Source organism: Monocercomonoides exilis (genome assembly GCF_001643675.1).
Source record: "Monocercomonoides exilis strain PA203 chromosome Unknown scaffold3-2548433, whole genome shotgun sequence".
Classification (NCBI taxonomy): Eukaryota; Preaxostyla; order Oxymonadida; family Polymastigidae; genus Monocercomonoides; species Monocercomonoides exilis.
In genome coordinates this window covers 1,908,987-1,928,143 of record NW_027150548.1, presented here as the reverse complement: position 1 = coordinate 1,928,143, position 19,157 = coordinate 1,908,987, and the positions used below count along the sequence as shown (strand labels likewise).

The following is a 19,157-nucleotide window of genomic DNA, read 5'->3' as shown; positions in this document are numbered from 1 at the left end:
CTTGCCTTCACCTTCAAGTTGAATAGGTTTGTAAATAAGGTATTGTGTGCAAGCATATCTGCATGCACTGTACCAGAAACCAACTGAGTGCATGTGAATATTGAGTAAAAGACTTCCATGTTTGATGGCCATTCCAATCCAGAAAAAGAGAATGATCGTCAGCACTTTTCCAACTTTGATGTGCATTTTGTGAAACTGACTTCCATGAAATAATGAACGTTTCACCCTACATTTTTGGCATCTCCAATACTTCTTCCCTGTATTCTCTCTGATTAAATTCATTGGAGTTCTGTGTCTCCTGCATTTAGGGACTTTTCCTTTCAGTATAGTTCCAAACATCCATTGCCAAGCTTTATTTTCGTTCAGAAATGTCTTAAATAGCTTATGAACTTCTTTTCGATTCATTTGAAGTTTCGATCAAACAGAAGAAATTATGATCACATCCCATAAATTCAAAAAAATTTCCATTATTTTTTTATTTATAAACACATTTCCGCACTTCAATTCACCTTAAATGTCACATATAAACACTTTTTATTAATTTATTACGCATTTCAAACAAAAATAATTAGGTCCACATAAGGTGACATTTGCCTTTATCAACAAGTTTTATCCAAAGATATCTAAAGTTTTTTTTAAGTTTTATCAATTGTTTATTTAATATTAATTCTATATTTGAAATTTTTTTTATTTTTTATTTTTTATTTTTTATTTTTTATTTTTTATTTTTTATTTTTTATTTTTTATTTTTTATTTTTTATTTTTTATTTTTTATTTTTTATTTTTTATTTTTTATTTTTTATTTTTTATTTTTTATTTTTTATTTTTTTTTTTTTTTTTTTTTTTTTTTTTTTTTTTTTTTTTTTTTTTTTTTTTTTTTTTTTTTTTTTTTTTTTTTTTTTTTTTTTTTTTTTTTTTTTTTTTTTTTTTTTTTTTATTTTTTATTTTTTATTTTTTATTTTTTATTTTTTATTTTTTATTTTTTATTTTTTATTTTTTATTTTTTATTTTTTATTTTTTATTTTTTATTTTTTATTTTTTATTTTTTATTTTTTATTTTTTATTTTTATTTTTTATTTTTTATTTTTTATTTTTTATTTTTTATTTTTTATTTTTTATTTTTTATTTTTTATTTTTTATTTTTTATTTTTTATTTTTTATTTTTTATTTTTTTTTTTTTATTTTTTTTTTTTTATTTTTTATTTTTTATTTTTTATTTTTTATTTTTTATTTTTTATTTTTTATTTTTTATTTTTTATTTTTTATTTTTTATTTTTTATTTTTTATTTTTTATTTTTTATTTTTTATTTTTTATTTTTTATTTTTTATTTTTTATTTTTTATTTTATTTTTATTTTTTTTTTCTTTTTGTGACAGAATAGGCTTCAAGTGATTTATCAGGTCACAGAGGTAAATGTGGGTTGAACCTTATAATAACAACTTGTATTCATTTCATGTTAAATTTTGAAAAATTCTTTGAAAAAAGGAGTTTGAACGGAAAAATAAAATTTATTGGATTGTGAAAAAGAGTTTAAGATTATCAATAAAGTTATTCTGAATAAAATATTTCTCATTGATAGATCAAAACATATGACGAACGACTGGTTTAAATTTGTATTCAAAAGTGCATGTGCGAACATAAAGAACAAAAATAGATTCGACAAAAATGAATAATGCAAAACAGAAATGGAAACAATAATAATTGAAGTGCTGAATTGAATATCACTGCTGCATTTCCCAAGATCAGCATCATCAAACACATTTCGCTCATCATCAATAATCCCGTGTCAGAAGCAAAAATCGCTTCAAAATGGTTTCCTTTCCCATCGAATCAGTAATGCCCTCTTTCCATTCAGCAGTCGTTCCTCTGTTCCTTCAGCAAAATGTATCTCGTTCATTCCCTCTTTCCTCTTCCCTCTTCCCCTTTTCCCTTTTCCCCTTTCCCTTTTCCCTCTTTCCTCTTCTCTCTTCTCTCTTCTCTCTTCACCTCATCCTCCATTCATCCAGTTCTCTCCCATAGCGCACATTCAACCAGCGCTGTGTGAAAGGGAGTGTGGATGAAGTTGCATCGAATAAATTGCACTGAACGATAAAATCCCTCATTTCCATCTGCCTTTCTGGTTCTTCATTTTTGCAATCGAATTTCTCTCATTGTTCTTCATTCATTCATTCATTACCTTGCTGCCCTTCGAAAAATCCGTTTCCTTTCTTCAATGCCTCTCAATCTGTTCATTCTCCATGGCACCTCAGTCACCAAATCCTGTCATTTCCTTAAAGAATTCAGTTCTTGCCTTTGTAATAAAAGATGGCCATGTTGAAAAGAAATATCGTGTAAATTGTGCTTTCCTTCTTCTTTTCTGATGAAAATCAATTGATCAAAAAAAAAAGATAAATTATAAAATAAATAAATAAATCAAACCTTTTAACAACATTAATTTGAATATCTCTTCAGCCATTTTCCCCTTTCCTTTGCAAATATCAAATATTCATTTGATCCCATCTTCATTTCTTCAACCAAATTGCTTGGCTGCTTCTTCCTCAACAAAGAAAACAATTGGCGAATAACACTCTTCATTCATCTCTCTGCCTCAATCGCCTTCTTCTGATCTGTCATTGAAATGAGATTGAAACAAACAATGAAGAAATTATTTCATTTTCATCATTATCATCAATTTTTTGAGTGAATCAGAGAAGAAAGATAAAGTTGATGTTGAAAATGGCCTCATATTCCAAAATGAAGCAATCAAATGGAACCAATGATGGTAGGGGAAGGATATTTGTCATTGATTGAATGGCAAATGACATTCTCGTTGTTTTTTCAAATCGTTTATATGGCATAGCTTCTCCCTTGAGGCTGAAATATGTGGAAGAACAATAAATATATTGGAGAAATATGCAGAATTTCTTTGTAGAAGTGCAATAACATGCTTGGTCGAAAATCATGTTCTGAGGCTCCAACAAGGCTTCTTTGGAGGGAACGGAGAATAACTCAAAAGGATCAATAAAATATCATCAAGACTCAATATGCAAAAATGCTTGCGAAAAGCTTCATCAGCTCAATCCATGATACGAATTATTGCATTTCGCTTATTTTTGGAGACAAACAAATCGCTCTGTTCAAGTCAATGGAGAAATTGTGGCAAGCAACCAAAAAATCGTCATTGGCACAAGTCGGCAAAGACATCGAAGAGAAAATATCGGATATATGCGAGGCCGTGTAACAATGCTCCGAGTATTCTCACTCCACGTGATTTGTGAGGGATTCAGTTCTGCAATGTTTTGTAAAAAAAAAAATAAATTCAAATTCAGCATCGGTTGTTGTCCAAAAAACAAGTGCATGAAATTCATGTGGCAGAATTTATGCTTGGCGATGTACAACAAGTATTTCGAACAATCGCACACAATCTTGAGTGTTCATGAAAACATCTCGTTTCTTGTTGTTTCCCCTCCTTTCATGCAAAATACAAATTGGAAAGATTCCGTGAAGCTGCTCATGCGCCAGCCTCTGTTGGTGGACGCCCAGCAACTGTGAGTGTCTTTTTGTGGAACAACTGCAGGAACAATGAGAATGAGGAAATTTAGTGATTTCGATTCAAAACTGTTCATTGTTCGTTCCATAAAAGACATGACATTTTCGGTAATGAAGCATCTGGCAAGCCTCTTCATTCTGCTCGCGATATCACATCATTTTTCATTTGAAGCTTGTTATCACGAAAAAAAGGAAAAATCAATGATTTGGATTTTAATTTCCAACTTATATTGTGATCAAAGTTGATAAAAATGATTATTCAATAAAAACCCACAAAAATATGTGATAAGTTATGATAATAAATATATGAATCATGAAAATTTTCATTTAATATCTTCATAAAAAAGTTTTTCTATAATTTTCACGAAAAAAATGTTTGATCAATTGTTTTTAATTATTTATAAATTGCGAATAAAGAATGAAAAACATCAAAAACATGTGCAATATTTCCATTATAACATCCTTTTGTTTTTAATTCGAATCTTTCATGGTTGATTCGAGAAAGCAGCCGTTTATTTGAATAAACTGCCTCTCATTCAATTATAAGGGGGTTTATTCGAATAAAGTCAGATCATTCGAACAAAAACTTTTTCTTCACATTTCATCTAATATGAAAATATATGACAACAAATAATAATATGTTGTTCTCTCTGTAAACGCTTTGTGATTTTAAAGTTCATTCAGTATTTGTTTAATATAATTTTCATCAATACATCCCAGCGAAAACGAAACCACTAAAACAAGCAAAATTGAAAATGAATTATGAAAATAATATTCATCAAAAGTTTTAGGAAAAGTGTAACTTATTGGGTCCGAAAATTTTCATAGAAATTATCTAGAATTATTTCTTAAATTCACTTCATTGTTGAAAATTCGATTAATAAATGTGGAATTAAGTTTTAATAATTAACAATATAGTTGTGAATTTCAGTTTCATTACCAAAAATTAAACCAGAATTTACAAATATTTATGGAAACATAAAAATTTTTATTCAAAAACCAACGGATTTTCCACAAAATTTTTCTTTAATTAAAAAATCCTCAAAAAAATTGTTGTTATTAACAGAATCTGTAAATATTTCTTCATCTTTGAAGTTTTCTTTTTATTATCCATAAAAATTTTTGAAAAGATCTGTTCCACCAATTGAGTGATTTTGATTTACAAATAATTAACTGATAGGATTTTTCAACAAAAATCTCAATTTTCCAAAACAAAAAACATCACAAGAAAAATGATAATATTTAAGTGTGTCAAATTTGGTGAAATATTGGTTTTATTTCACAGTTAAAATCGGGACCCAATATGTTACATCTTACCAAGTTTAACACTCATGCTTTTTCCCCAGCTTATAAAGCCAGTCGTGAATTGATTTGAAAGGATTAAGATTTGGAAAAAGTTAAAAAATTTGCTAAACAGTGCGGGGAAATTAAGAAAAATTGAAAACACTCTTTTTTTTAAAAAGGAAATATCATATCAACCAAAACATTTGAAATCACAATTTCCACGCAAAACAAATCTCTGACAAAATACTTTTCTATGTTTCAGGACTTCTTTATAGATACATTTTAATCCAGCTAACAACCTCATGATGCCATCTTATTGAATTCAGTGGATTTAAAACCCAATGATTTTCTGAAGGGAAGTAAACAAACCGAGCAGGCGTTCCTTTAGTTTGAAGGGTGTGATAAATAGCAATTCCTTGTGAAGAGGTGCATCTGTAGTCTCTGCCTCCATGAGAAGTCAGCTGAGGGGTATTAAAATGAGGTGAGTCTGGAGTTGCATACGTAGATGGAGATTGCGTCTTGTAGATGGTCTTTGGCTTGTTGGCGTTCTTCAGATCGTCCCATGGCATTCCAAGAAATGGCGTCTCCAGCGAATACAATTCATCAGCATCTTCATACGTTGACTCCAGATCAAAAATGCCATCATGAGAAAACAGCACATTGAACACTGATGTTTGACTCTGGATCCAATTAATCATGTATCCTCCAAACGAAGCACCCATCGCCCCAACGCGCGAGCCATCCAATTCATCAGGAGTAGCACCATCACACAAAACATGTGCCATCCCCATCAACACATCGTCGTACGGAAGCGTGCCCCAGTTTCCAATCACTGAGTCTGTAAACCACTGCCCATATGTGTCTCCGCCATGAACATTAGGAGCAAACACAGCAATGCCTTGATGCGCAATGATCTGCGGGTTCCATCGCTCGCTCCACTCATCAAGCCACGAGTTTTCGGGTCCTCCGTGTATGTACATCATCAACGGGTAGCGCGTAGATGCTTTCCCCGAACGAGTCAGGCCATCCTCAGCATTCGTCGCCGATGTCTTTAGAGGAGAGAAGTAGAATCCGTGTATTTTATCACCATTGGCGCCTGTGTAATAGATGTCCAAGGGCTGAATAAGAGGATAAACTTCAGCCAGTGTTGGCTGAGAAAAGAACGTAAGCTGCTCTGCTGTCTCAATGATTTGGTCTTTTGAGGCGAAATGATTAAATTGTGAGGAAAAGAAGCTATTTTCCTTGGAATCTGCATTTTGTTTGAAAGATAGAATGAAAAGCTCCGGAGGTTGGACATATGTCGACTTCATGCAAATGATTCTTCCATCGCTCATAACTTCAAACGAATGAATGGAGAAAGCTTCGCTCATCATAATCTTATTCCCCAGATTAGCATCAAACCGACTGATGTAGGACCGACCTCTGATTTTGGACACAGCAAGCAGCGACTCTTTCTTTTCATCGCCATCAGCAGCAAACAACGAATCAGGGTGCAGAGCCTGGTTGCCCTCAGCTCCGGCCCACACGAACGACTCGATCGACTCGTCGCACTGCACATCCAGCTCACGCGCCTCTCCTCTGAACTTCTCATACACCATGATGCGCCCTTTGTCAGCCTCGCGCTGGATTATACGAGTGCCTGCAAAGAATATCCTGTTCCACCCCACTTCGCCATTCGTTCGGTCTTCGTCAAACACGGGATTCATGTACCGCCCAACACCTTTGGAGATCTGTTCAACTGACTTGGTTCCTATTTTGTGTAGAAATACTTGCTTTGATATGGACCAAGCTTGATCTTTTCCAGTTTGCGTTGAGAATGCAATATATTTTTCGTCAGGCGAAAAGTTGTATTCTTCAATTCCACCTTTACAGTTGAAAAAATTATTTTGTAGGGAAAAATTACAAAAATATAAAAAAATTCATTTCAAAAATATTCCGCATTTCAAACCCCATGGTTTTGATGGGCAATCTCCATCCATTTGTGGCATAATATCAACTGCGTCACCAGAAATTTTGAAAACAAATTCATCGCCATCAACGCGGTCAACCTTAACGTAGTGCAAATGATTAAATTTTCCTTCTAAATACTCGTCCCAGTGATAAACAAATAATTGATCATATCCCTTTTTGTTGTATAATTGATTTTCCTTTTCTTTGTCAATATTTGCTGTTTCTTTTAATGATTTTCCTACATACACTTCTGCTGAAAAACTCAAATACTTTCCAGTTGGACTCCATCGAACGCTGGAAACAGGAATCGGGAAAGTATATATTTCTTTGCATTTATCTTCAATTGGATTGCAAAGAACAAATGTACATTTTCCGTTGACAGTTGTAATAAATGAAATAATATTGTTTTCTGGAGACCATTTAAGATCAGAAATGCTCGGATATGGTATTGTGAGAGCTTTTTTCTCCTTTGTTAACAACGATATTAAATACAATTTCCAAGTGGTTTGCTTTGTTTGAATATTAAATTGTTTTGTATATGCGACTACATTCTAAAAAACACAAATAATATCTAAAAATTAAACGATAGAAATAATTATTATCACCTGTGAGTCAGGGCTCACTGCATAAGCTTGCAACTTTTCCATTTGAATATGTTCATTAATTGTATACGGTTTCAATGAATAACAACTCCATTGCAATAGTATTGCAAAGAAAAACAGTGGACACATCTTTCTACAGTTGTGATAAAAAAATATTACAATGAGATCAAAATGCTAATGTTGTTAATTTTCTTTAAAATTTTTCAAATAATTCAATAAAAATGAACAACATGCATATGCAAATTTATGAAAATGGGCCTTGATTTCAATCAACAATCCCGAAGGAACATTTTGTGGGAGTGCAAATAATAATGGAATTGAAGTAATTCGTGAATGTAAAAGATGAGGAATGGGATAATAACACTCAGCCGGAGGAGAATAAATCTGTAGAGAAGCAGAAGAAAATCCCGAGCATTTTTCACTGATGACATTTGATGACACAAGCATTCTGTACACCCAAATGATATCTACCGCAAAGAAAGAAGTGACATAAGCAAATATATCAGCCATCCCCTGGGGAGGGTGCTGAAGCAACTGAATGTTATTCTCCAGAGTTAAAACAGCCACACTTTCATTGAAAAACGCAGCCGACGCATCAAACGCCTCGTCCCCTTTCATTCTGTCGTAGTCGACTTCATTGAAGAAGGGGTCTCTGTTCAGCACGAGCGACTGCAACGAGAGCAGAAGCTGCAGGAGATTCGACTGCTTGGGATTCCATGTCTCCCCCCTCTCCTCTGCGCCATTCCACGTGCCCAGCAGAGACAGACACACATGGCCATTCACATACAAGTTCGGGTTCAGCCTCTGCGACGTGGTGGCGCGGAAGGCGACGACAGGCGGGGAGGAAGGGTAAGAGCGGGGCAAGTAAATGTCAAAGACAAACAGGCCGAAAAGATAAGGTGTGCTGTCAGCGCCGACGATGAGAGCGCGGAGGAGGTCGCGGCGGGTGGAGCTGAAGCGGACGAAGATGGAAGGAGGCAGAGAGTCGTTCAGTAGCTTAATCTCCTTTGCGATGAGAGAAGGGTGGATGTATGATGGAGGGAAGGGGATGTCGGTTGCGAAGCTTTGGTCGGGGAAAGAAAGAGGAGGGTGCAAATGGAAGTGGTCGCTGAGATCGTTCACAAAGGCAACGGGAAGAGGACGGATGGGGGGAGGGAGGAGAGGGTGGGAGTGAAGAGAAGAAGAAGAAGAAGATGATGATGATGATGATGATAATGAAAATGTGTTGGGATGATACCATGGTGGAACAAGCAAGGAAGAATAAGAGGAGGAAGAAGAGGAAGAAGAATTGTCATTCTGAGGAAAACAGCGAGGGCAAGGAAGAGAATGTGACTCCACAAAATTATTCAGCGATTCACTTTTGAATTTTTCAACCAAGAAATCTCTCATTCCACACGCACAGCGCATCCACGTGTTGTCAATAGGTGAAAATGATAAGTCAAATAATTTTTTATCTTCCTTTTGAATAAAATTTTCTTGTGATGAAATATTTGCTAAGTCAAAATGTATTGGTATTCCTCTATGGATGGATTCTGTTGGTATTTGCGACCACAAAATAGGCTTTGTTATTGTTGAAGAATGTTCTTCCTTTGAAAGTTCATTCGATGATTGTTTTGTTTCATTAGTTGAAGAAGACGCAGAAGAAGAAGAAGCAGACGAAGACGAAGAAGAAGAAGATGATGAAGGAGAACACATCTGATGCAGATAAGGAAGCAGCTCAAGCCACTCACTGAATGGAATGACAGAAACTGAGTCATTTAGCAGCAAATGGAGCAATTTGAGTGCAAAGTGCTTTTTGATGGCATCAGGCGAGTCAAGATTCAGATAAGAGACAAAATCAGACAAATAAGAGTCACTTGAAAATTGTTGAAAGATTTGTTGCCATCTTCGTGAACTGATTGGGAAGAAAGAAGGAAGATGACAATCAGAATTGGAATTTGAATAAGAATTAGAATCAGAAGAAGAGAAAGAAGAAGAAAATTCAGATGATTCAGGATTAACTCCTTCATTCTCTTCCTTTCCGACTTCATCCAACGAAGGAAGACACAATCTGTTAAACATCTGTCTCTGTAGCGACAACATCTGCATTTGTGTCTTCTTCTCTTCCTTCACTCCTTTCCTCTGCTGCTGCTGCTGCTGTACAGGCCATGCATCGTGCCTCCCTGTGGACATCACATGAATCCCCCTCAAAGATGAAGCAAGCGGAAACACTGATCCATGGAACAAAGAGTAATTATCTGGAAAGTCCATCTCCATGTCCCCAAAATCTTGCTTGCTCAGGTCTTGTCCGTCGCAAATGTTGAAGCTGCCTGCTTCTCTGAAGTTGTGCCTGACGTGGTAGTAGTTCAGCATAGAACTAATTCTGGGCGTTGTGAGGAACGAGTTGAACGTGGAGAGATGCATCGGAAGCGTCGGCGGATAAACATAAGCGCTCTTCGCATCAACAAGGCTGAATGAAGAGGACATCAGGCGAGACTCAATCGGCTTTTCGTTTTCTTCTTCATAGTTATAGCTATCTTCTTCTTCTTCTTCTCCTCCTTTCTCTTCTCCTTTCTCTTCTTCCTCTTCCTCTTCATTTTCATTTTCATCTTCTCCTTCCTCTTCACTTTCTTTTCCCTTCTTCATTCCTCTCCTCCCCCACTGAATATTCAGTGCACTGTCATTCCACTCAATTCTATGCTCCAATTCTGTCCATCCAAACAAACCCCTCCGCCCCACGCCACTCGCAGCCCCTCCATCCATCATGAAGCTGATGTCACCAGATGCCATCGAAGAAGATGGGGAAAGTTCATTCATCACATCATCCGCATAAAATCTGCTTGTTCTGATAGGCTCGTGTGTGAAGGAATCCACTCCTTGTTGTACTGTCTCATTCCCAAACTCGTTCATAAACGAACTGTATGACTGTTCGTCTCCATCGTGTCCGCTGCTTTCTTCCTCGTCTTCATCTTCGTCTTCTTCATCTTCTTCCTCTTCATCATCATAATCATCTTCATCGTCTTCGTCGTCTTCTTCACCGAAATCATCATCATCACCATCGTCGTCGTCATCATCATAACTTCCTCTTCCACCTGTACCATTGGCAAATCTCATCATTTTCAATCTGAACTTTTTCGCTTGTTTCGCCAATGATCGACGATGAGTGCTACGATAGCGTGCTCTAGCTGCATCGCTTTCTTCATTTGAATAAACACTCAACTCAGGCGAAGATTCGCTTTCACTTTCACTTTCACTGTCACTTTCTTCTGTTTTATTATCATTGTCATCATTTTCCTCATCTTCTTCAGCCTCCTCCTCATCATCTTCTTCCTCATCTTCGCTCTCGCCCTTTCTTGCTCTTCGTCTTGATTCTTCTTTCTTTCTCTCCTTCTCCATTGCCTTCTTTCTCTCAATCTCTTCTTTCTGCTTCTTATTCATCCAATTCATCACATCATTGTACATCTTCGAATTTGCTGCTGTCTGCATCTTCAGAAATTGTCCCCATCGTTGCATCGAATATATCTTTTCTCTGATCATCGGCTGGTATTCATCGTCACACAGAGAGGGAATAAGAAATCTCCTCAGCTGGAAAATCGTCTTGGCGTGCGGGTGCAACGAAAGAGGGCATTCTTCAAGTGTCTTCAGATGTTTGTGGTGTGGCAGCTCCAAAGTGTTTGTCCCTTCGTCTTCTTCTTTTTGTTCATCTTCGGTGGAAGAGTTTGAAATTCGTGCTTCATTCATTGAGTCTAAGTTGTGTATCAGTTTAATTTCAATCTCTTCTCGTTGGCAGGCGGTGCAATCAGGAAGAATATTCAGCAAACTTCCCAGCGGAACATTGCGAAACTCTGTTTCTTTATCCTTTTTCCCCTTTTCCTGCGCCACCTCGTCTTCTCCCTCATTCTCTTCATCTTCATCTTCCTCTTCTTCCTCGTCTGACTCATCCTCATACTCCTCTTCCCACTGCAGATACGATATCGCTCCTTCGCTCTTCTCCGCATTCTCCTTCGGATCCACATTCAACACACGAGACATGAGTGGGTCAGTCTCCTTGTTGCGTATCTGATCAAGCGTCTCGATGATGTTGCTTAAGTCTTCGTCTTCTGACACATGCACTTGAATTCCAGTCACTTGGGTATGAATTTTAAGGAATTCGTCAAGTTTTGCTTTGAAATTGTATTCTTTTGTGAATTTTTCGCTTTCTTTTTTCTTTTCTTTATTGAAGTCATCTTCATCTTCATCTTCATCATCTTCATCATCTTCATCATCCTCTGAATCGCTGAGTGCTTCGGTCATATTTGCTTGAATGTTGGAGTCGTCGTCATTAAAACGATAATCAACAGTTTCTTCGCTATCTTCTTTCTCTTCCTCATTTTCTTCTTCTTCTTCTTCTTCTTCTTCTTCTTCTTCCTTTTCTTCTGATTCTTTTGATCCCTCTTTGTTTTTATTTCTTAAATATTTCTCTCTTCTTATATCTCTTTTTTTCGGTTTATAATCGCTTTCTTCAAAGTCCATATCTTTCTCTTCTTCTTCTTCCTCCTCCTCATTATCATCTTCATCATCGCTTTCCTTGTCATCGTCGTCTTCTTCTTCTTCGTCATCTCCTTCATCTTCTTCACTCACGTCAAAAAAGTCCTCCATCAGCTCCTCTTCATCCACCACTGCGTTTTTGACGTCTTCAAATTTCATCACCATATCCTTCCCTGAAATCAACGCAATGTTCTCTTGTGCAGGTGGCTTGCCTTCATCGCCAAAATCTTCGCCAAACCCAGTTTCGATTTCATAGTTCTGCCCTGCCCCGAAGATGGAGAGATGGAACGATTGGCTCTTGAACGTCATTTTGTCACCATACTCAAACAAATTGGCTAGTCTGATGATTTCGTCGCAGCCTACCCATTCCAACGCGCTATCTGCAGAAGGCGTAAACATCATCGAGCGAATTGTGGGAGTTGCTTCAAATGAAGTTGATGTTGCATTTCGTGAAGGAAGAGAATTAGACTGAGAATGCGATTGAGAAAGGTCTGTTGGTGTGCATTTGACAGCTGAAAGAGAATAATTTCCGTCTGGCTCATCAGACACAACAAACATCGAAGGCGCTGTTAGATCACCAACAGTGTAATAAAACAGCTGAGTCATATTTAGTGAATCTGAGTGCTCAAGGCAGTTGATTGGACGCATTTGAGCCATTTGTGACAGAGTGGTTATATCTTCTTGCTGAGAATGAGATGAACACTCTTTGAAAGAGCTCAAAGCACATTCAGAAACCGATGATTGCTCCGTTTCAGTAAGTTCTTCAATTTTTTCTCTGTCAGTTTTCTTTTCTTCTTCTTCTTCTTCTTCTTCTTCTTGGAACACAGATATCCATCTCTGTAGCTGAGAAGGCTCCATTCTCTCAAGAAACGCCAAAGTCTCAGTGAAACCGCACAGATGCTCCAGTGGATCGTATGTTTGATAGAAAGCTGAGCGGTTGATTGGATGAAGAAGAGCATTTCGACAGACATTTGGCAAATAACGAAGCTGCTTGTGTTTCGGAATGTTTTTGTTGCTTTTGCCTTTTGTGGCTTTGCTTTGCTTAGATGAAGAAGTTCTCTTTTTCGAGTGCTTGCTGTGATTTCTTTCTTCGCTTTCGTCTTTTGTTGAACTTTCTTCCTCTTCCTCTTCCTCCTCTTCTTCTTCTTCCTCATCGTTTTCTTCATCCTCTTCGTCTTCTTCTTTTTTCTCAGAATCTTCGCTTTTTTCATCAGATTCCTCTTTACCATGAGTATTTGATGAGCCTTTCTTCTTCTCCTTCTTATTCAAGCTCACATTTGGTGCATCACCAACTTCTGTGCAATAGTCTGCCAAACTTCCAACTCCAAGTCTTCTGAAATATCGCTCAAAGGGCGTTTCTTCACCATCGTCTGCTAATGTCGAACCCATCCACTCAACCACACTGTCCCACTCTTTTCTCTTATCCACCGTCAATTCATCAATCTTCTTCTGTTCTTTTCCTTCACCAACATTATACGGCATTCGTGAGATATGTGGATGGTGTAGATTGATCATCGCTTCAGCGTTGGTTCCGCGTATGATGTGCCATTTCACAAGCGCAAGGCCATCAAACACACACGCAACTGTCCCAAACCACGCGGCCATTGTGTCTTTACCCTGAGGCTTGTTATTCCAGAAGCTCACTTCGTGAACATCATCATATTCATCTTCTGATATATCAGAATCTGTCAGTTCATTATTATTATTATTATTATTTGTCTTTTTGAGTGAATCAATAGGCAAAGCATTCAAATCTGCATTCAAAGTTAATCGCGGAACGTTGAACGAGAAAAACGTGCGGGCAAATTGAGTGTGCATTGACATTTTGTGGGCAAACTCCACAAAAGAAAGAGAAGTTTTTGGCTCCTTATGCAACAGAATACGTTGGATTGAACTTCTGTTCATTGAAAGATCGTCTTCATTGTTTGTAATATTTGCAAGAATCCGAGAAAAGTCATGTTGAGGATATTGAGAAATATTTTCATATACAATTGCAGCAAAAAGATGCTTTTCTTGTGGTGTTAATTCCGAGGCAGAAGAGGAAAGTGAAGAAGAAGAAGAAGCAGAAGCAGAAGCTGAACAAATACTATCTTTTTCTGTTTCCACAGTCTCTTTCCATTCGTCATCCCATCCAAAGTGAATGTTGCACCGCTCCCATCTGACCACAGTATCCCCCACCCTCCAGCCCCTCATCGTATCTTCCTTCACTCCAAAGAACGGAAGCACAGCTTTCTCGTTTGTTGGTTGGCTTTTCGGAGAAATTATTTCGTATTTCTCCGAAATTGCTATGTTTTCGGATGTTATTGGATCGTCTCTATGAGGCAATTCAACGAATTCTTTCACGTCGTCCTTGCTTTCATTTTGTTGTTTTGAAGAATTTTCGCATTTTTCCGTATTTTTCATTCCTTCATCAAAATTATCTTTACTGATATTACTTATTGAATCATTACTTGATTTATTCGCAGTCGTTTTATTCGATTCAGCAACAGATTTCGTTTCAGCGTCTGTAGCAGAAGAGGCCTTTCTTTTAGCTTGTTGGCCATCCTTTCGCAATTCTTCATCGAAATCAAGTGGAATTGGATAGAAAATCCTGTCTGGGCAGATGAATTTCTCACCTTCGTCTGTTGAGAGTGTGTGCGTGACGAATGGCAAGTTGATGCAGAAGCAACTCGGCAGAACGCTGCTACGTGGAGGATAATAAGAAGAAGGAGGGAACAGACGAGTGATTGAGCCAGTAACACCTTTCTCTTTTTGTGCTTTTTCAGAAAAATCGACTAATGAATCACTTGAAGAATTATTTGAAATAGCTGATATAGGCATAGATTCAACAGATGCTGATTTATCTTCCTCTTTCTTATTTGAGCATTCATCTTTCTTCTCCAAAGAATCTTCCACTTCACTTAATCCCTTCTGCTCCACACAATTTTTATTCATTGGATGATCAGCAGCGTGTCTGTACATCCTCTGCAGTGTTACCATCCTCTGTGTGATTGAGACAGTCTCCACACAAAACACAGGCGAAGGAATAGCCTTGCAAAGCGCATCTGACGGCGGGGCATCAAAGAGAGGCGTGACGACGCTGTCTGAAAGGGCAGATTGAGAGGGATTGGCGAGAAAACGACGGAGCTGCTCTTCTTTCATGGTGATTGTGCAGAACTGAGGGAAGATGCTTGAAGATTGGTTGGATGTTTTATTGTTAGAAGAAGAAGAGGAAGAAGAAGAAGAAGAAATTGTTATAGAATCAGATTGGCAATTATTATTTTCACAGTCATTTGCATCATGAGACACAACAAGCTGACATGTGTTGTCAGCACGCAGCATCTCCTCCAGCCCCAATCTGACAGGCATAATCGACACGGCATTCTTCAGATATCTTGGGCGGTATTGCACAGTGAATGAGTACTGTCTGTTTTCTGAGTTGTATTTGATGGCGAATGGATGGAAGATGTCAGAAATAGAAGGAAGAGTTGGGTGAAGAATGAATGGAATGTAAAACGGATTGATCGGATGGAAGTGAGTGAACGAGCGGGTGAGCAGAAGATGCCTCAGCACGGAACCAGAAAAGGGGGATTTGAGGTGTTTTGACTGATCGATGGCTGAAGTAATTAGATTAGAATATGTGTCTTTCTCATAATTTTCGCTTTTTCTTCCTAATAAGTTCTTTTGAGCCAATGGCATCTTCTGAATAACATTCACTAACCTGCCCAGAACTGGCTGGAAGTTGCTGAATTCTTCTGATAGAGTCGCTGAATCGATCTTGCTGTTATCAGAAGAAGAAGAAGAAGAAGAAGAAGCAGTGGTAGGAGCTATTCCTTCTTCCTTTTTCTTCTTCTCCTCTTTCTCTTCTTTCTCTTCTTCTTCTTTTTCTTCTTCCTCCTCAGCATCTCCTTCTTCAAAGCGCGTTCTATTCCTCCACGCTGCCTTCTCCTTCTCCTGCTCCACATCTGCCTGCTCAAAGTTGTTCTCCACAAATTCGCATCTCACAAGCTCTTTTCCCCAGTGCAGTGAACGTGTCCCGTCCTGCCACTCAACCAGATGCAGCGTCCGCACACTCATCACCCGGGCAAGTAAGTTTATCAGACGAAGACGATGGTCTTCATAATGAGGAGGAAAAGAAAGAGAATGAGAAGAAGAAGAAGAAGAAGTTTGATTTTGAGACTTATACCAATGCGTCTTAGGCTTTTCGGTTGACTTGGATTCTTCTTTCTCATCTTCTTCTCTGCTTTCATCTGAAAACATTTCTTCAGAAGAATCTTCCATCAGCTGTCTTCTATGCGTGCCACAAGCAGCAGAAGAAGAAGAAGAAACAGCTCTTCCTAAAATGTTAATATTTTGATAGACTCGTTTGGGATGGCTGCTGAATGAAGAGAGCAGACGCGCCCAGTCATTTGTGGTGAAATATGTGTGTGGAGAACAAGCTGTGGAGATTATTTGACTGGAAGAAGAAGAAGAAGAAGAAGAGGAAGAGGAAGAAGAGGAAGAAGTGGAAGAAGAGGAAGAAGAGGAAGAAGAAGAAGAAGGTGAAGAAGGGGAAGAAGAAGGATTTTCTCCTTTATTTGTGTCAGGATCATCAAAACTTGCGAGTGATGATGATATTGATGTTCCTCTTTTGTGGTCGATTTTGTGAACAAAAGGCGCCCTTTGCTCTTTCTTCATTCTCATCCCTTGCATTCCCTTTGGAGCCCGATAAGTCAGTCCTTTTTCTGTCTTTCCTTTATTACCCTCTTCTTTCTCTTCATCTTTCTCCTTCTCTTCATCCTTCTTCTCTTTCTCTTTCTCCTTCTCTTCCTCTTCCTCTTCTTCCTCCTCTCCATACGGCCCATATCGAATCGACGGTGCACACACCACAAAGTTGCCTATTGTAAACTCACTTGGCTGCATCATCAGCGAATGTCGCACTTGATTCGTTCTGAAGACGCAGGTTGAGCCAAAATCCATTCGAACATCTCGTTCTGCCGACTGCCGCGCATGTGGAGGATAATCTGAGTCATCTGAAGAGTCGTTTGCTTCGTCATTTTCTTCATCTTTTTCATCGTTTTCGTCGTTTTCGTCATCTTCGCTTGCTTCGCAGAAGGAGTCTGGAGAAGCAGATCGATGATGAGAATTGCTATGTGAAGAAGAAGAAGAGGAGGTTGAAGAGGAAGAGGAAGAAGAAGAAGAAGAATTCTGTTGATTTCTTGTGTTCCTGCCATTATCTTCGTGACTCCCTCTGTGTCCGTTTCTTCTTCTCCGCCTTCTTTTCGATTTCTTGTTCCCATACATCGCAACAAGCCTGTCCTCAATTGCGTCTTTGATCACCTGCTCTCTAAAATAGTTCGATTCGCCCCAGTCAAATTCTTCCTTCCGCAGCTTGCTCAGCTCATCATTCATTTCTTTCTGTCTCTTTTGTTTGGCATTTCTGTTGTGTTTGTGCCTTTTGTCTTCAGAATCACTCGTTTCTCCTTCTTCTCTTGTATAATCTTCATATTCATCATCATCCTCTTCTTCTTCCTCTCCCATCATATTTCTCATTCTCTCTCTCCCTCTCTCCCTCTTTCTTGCCTTCTTCATCATCTTCCCTGCAGTCTCTCCTCTCTGCGGCATGTTCGGAAAGATGCTGTGCTTCCTCACTGCCACTTTGTCCTCAAACACGCCAACAACCACGCCGCTCACGAAACACTCGGCGGAAAAACGAGAAGTCGAATCGAAGCTCATCTCCAGCGCCGCCTGCATCACACTCAGCGCTTCAGACTGTGAGTCGGTGGTGGATTTGGAGGAAGAGGAAGAAGAGGAAGAGGAAGAGGAAGAAGAAGAAGATGATGACGATGATGATGAAGCAGATGACTGGGAAGGCGAAGCAAACGGAGAGAATAGAGAAGATGCAACGAAGGACAAAGCATCCAACATTGAAGAAGTGAAGTTCTTAATTCTACTCAACGTAGTTCCTCCGCTTCCGCTGTGATTATTATTGCCACTACTTTCATTACAGCTATTATTGTTATTGTTATTGTTGTTATTATTATTAGTGGAATCTCTTCTGAACACGTCCAAGCCCAAAAGGCTGGCGAGCCTGGAGAAAACCGCCAGCTTGTCATTCTTTTTGGTGCTTTCGGGGAAATTGCTGAGTCTGAGCAGATTGAGGCGCGGAGACAGGAGCACCGCCTTGCGCGCCATTTCGTCGCGGGGGCGGGTGGGGAGAGTGAAGCCGGAGTCGAACAGAAACGCCGACGGATGCGAAAGATCAGCGCGGCTGAGGCCTTCGCAGTCGATCTCGGCGTCAAACTCGCCGTCGGAGAAATGCTCACGTTCTGAAAGGCCTCGCGTGTGTTCCCTGGCTTTGCCCTTCAAGCTGGCAACTGAATCGCTTCTGCTTGCTTCATCTTTGCGGTTGCAATTTTCACTCTTTTCGTTTCTTTTGGAAGCAAGCTCAACATTTTCTCTATCTTTCTCTTCTTCTTTCTCTTCATCCTTTCTGTGGATGTTAGTTGTCTCTTCTTGTTCATATATTTTTTGTAGAGTATGTCCCCTCCGTCTATGCCATTCAAAGGCAATCCTTTGTAGGCATTTTGGATACATTGAAGGCGGATCAAGAAAGATTGTTGTTTCTGATCGCAAATCTCGAATATCAATCATTACACGCTAGAGTATCAATCGGATAAATGAAAATAAACATTAATTAAATAGATAAAAGAAAACGAGTGTTAAATTTTGAATATAATAACCATTTCATACTTCTCCGAATGTTTCGTTTTCTGGGAATCCGTTGAGATTCAATCTTGAAAATGCATCATTACAAACAATAAGCATCCCTCCACCATTGTCCAAACGAATGATGCAACGTTTGAGACATTCTCTTATTGTCCCGAAACCAGCGTTCCAGAAAACAAGATAATCATTAAGATATCTTCGATCATCCATTACAAAACTCGAATGAACGCCTTTGACAATTTTACCGCTTCGTAAAAATCGAACATCTAAAAATTGATCGGATTTGATTACAACTCCTCGCTCTTTTGTTCTTTTTGTCATATCTTTTCCTGTCGAATTTTCAATCAATGAAACTGTGTCTCCCAATTCACATGAACGATCAAACAGTTGAACATTTTTTTTAAGTTGAAGTGTAGGATTTCCTCCATTCCATTGGACAAGAAAACTGTCATCAGGATCATTCTAAAAAAAATTTAAGTTTTTTTAATCTTTATAAAAAGTCAAAAATAACAAGGATAAAACAACTATTTTTCGATCCAAATCTTCGTATCCTTCCATGTGTTCAGAAGAAACATCAAGCGCAACACCAGTTAATTGAGG

General features: G+C 38.2%; 2 protein-coding genes across 2 annotated transcripts; both read right to left on the bottom strand.

The window, feature by feature from the left end:
- Nucleotides 1–4,591: 4,591 nt before the first annotated feature.
- Nucleotides 4,592–7,517, bottom strand: MONOS_13786 (putative Alanyl dipeptidyl peptidase). Its single transcript, XM_067866521.1, has 3 exons — nt 7,368–7,517; nt 6,761–7,313; nt 4,592–6,676 (listed from the first exon to the last, which is right to left on the bottom strand). The coding sequence occupies exons 1-3, from the start codon at nt 7,491–7,493 to the stop codon at nt 5,082–5,084; spliced, it is 2,274 nt and encodes a 757-aa protein (XP_067735413.1). The 5' UTR covers nt 7,494–7,517; the 3' UTR covers nt 4,592–5,081.
- Nucleotides 7,518–7,519: 2 nt separating this feature from the next.
- MONOS_13785 (putative Ubiquitin-conjugating enzyme 23) lies at nt 7,520–19,115 on the bottom strand (the record flags this gene model as incomplete). The annotated part of the gene is made up of 3 exons (XM_067866520.1): nt 7,520–18,488; nt 18,582–19,019; nt 19,083–19,115. 3 exons carry the CDS (start codon nt 19,113–19,115, stop codon nt 7,548–7,550), a joined length of 11,412 nt encoding a protein of 3,803 aa, XP_067735412.1. The 3' UTR covers nt 7,520–7,547.
- Between the last annotated feature and the right edge of the window lie 42 nt (nt 19,116–19,157).

Coding starts and splice junctions, on each gene's coding strand:
- MONOS_13786 (XM_067866521.1), bottom strand. CDS start 7,493: ATGTGTCCACTGTTTTTCTTTGCAATACTATTGCAATGGAGTTGTTAT. Junction 7,314..7,367: donor CAGTGAGCCCTGACTCACAG/GTGATAATAATT, acceptor TGTGTTTTTTAG/AATGTAGTCGCATATACAAA. Junction 6,677..6,760: donor TTGCCCATCAAAACCATGGG/GTTTGAAATGCG, acceptor TCAACTGTAAAG/GTGGAATTGAAGAATACAAC.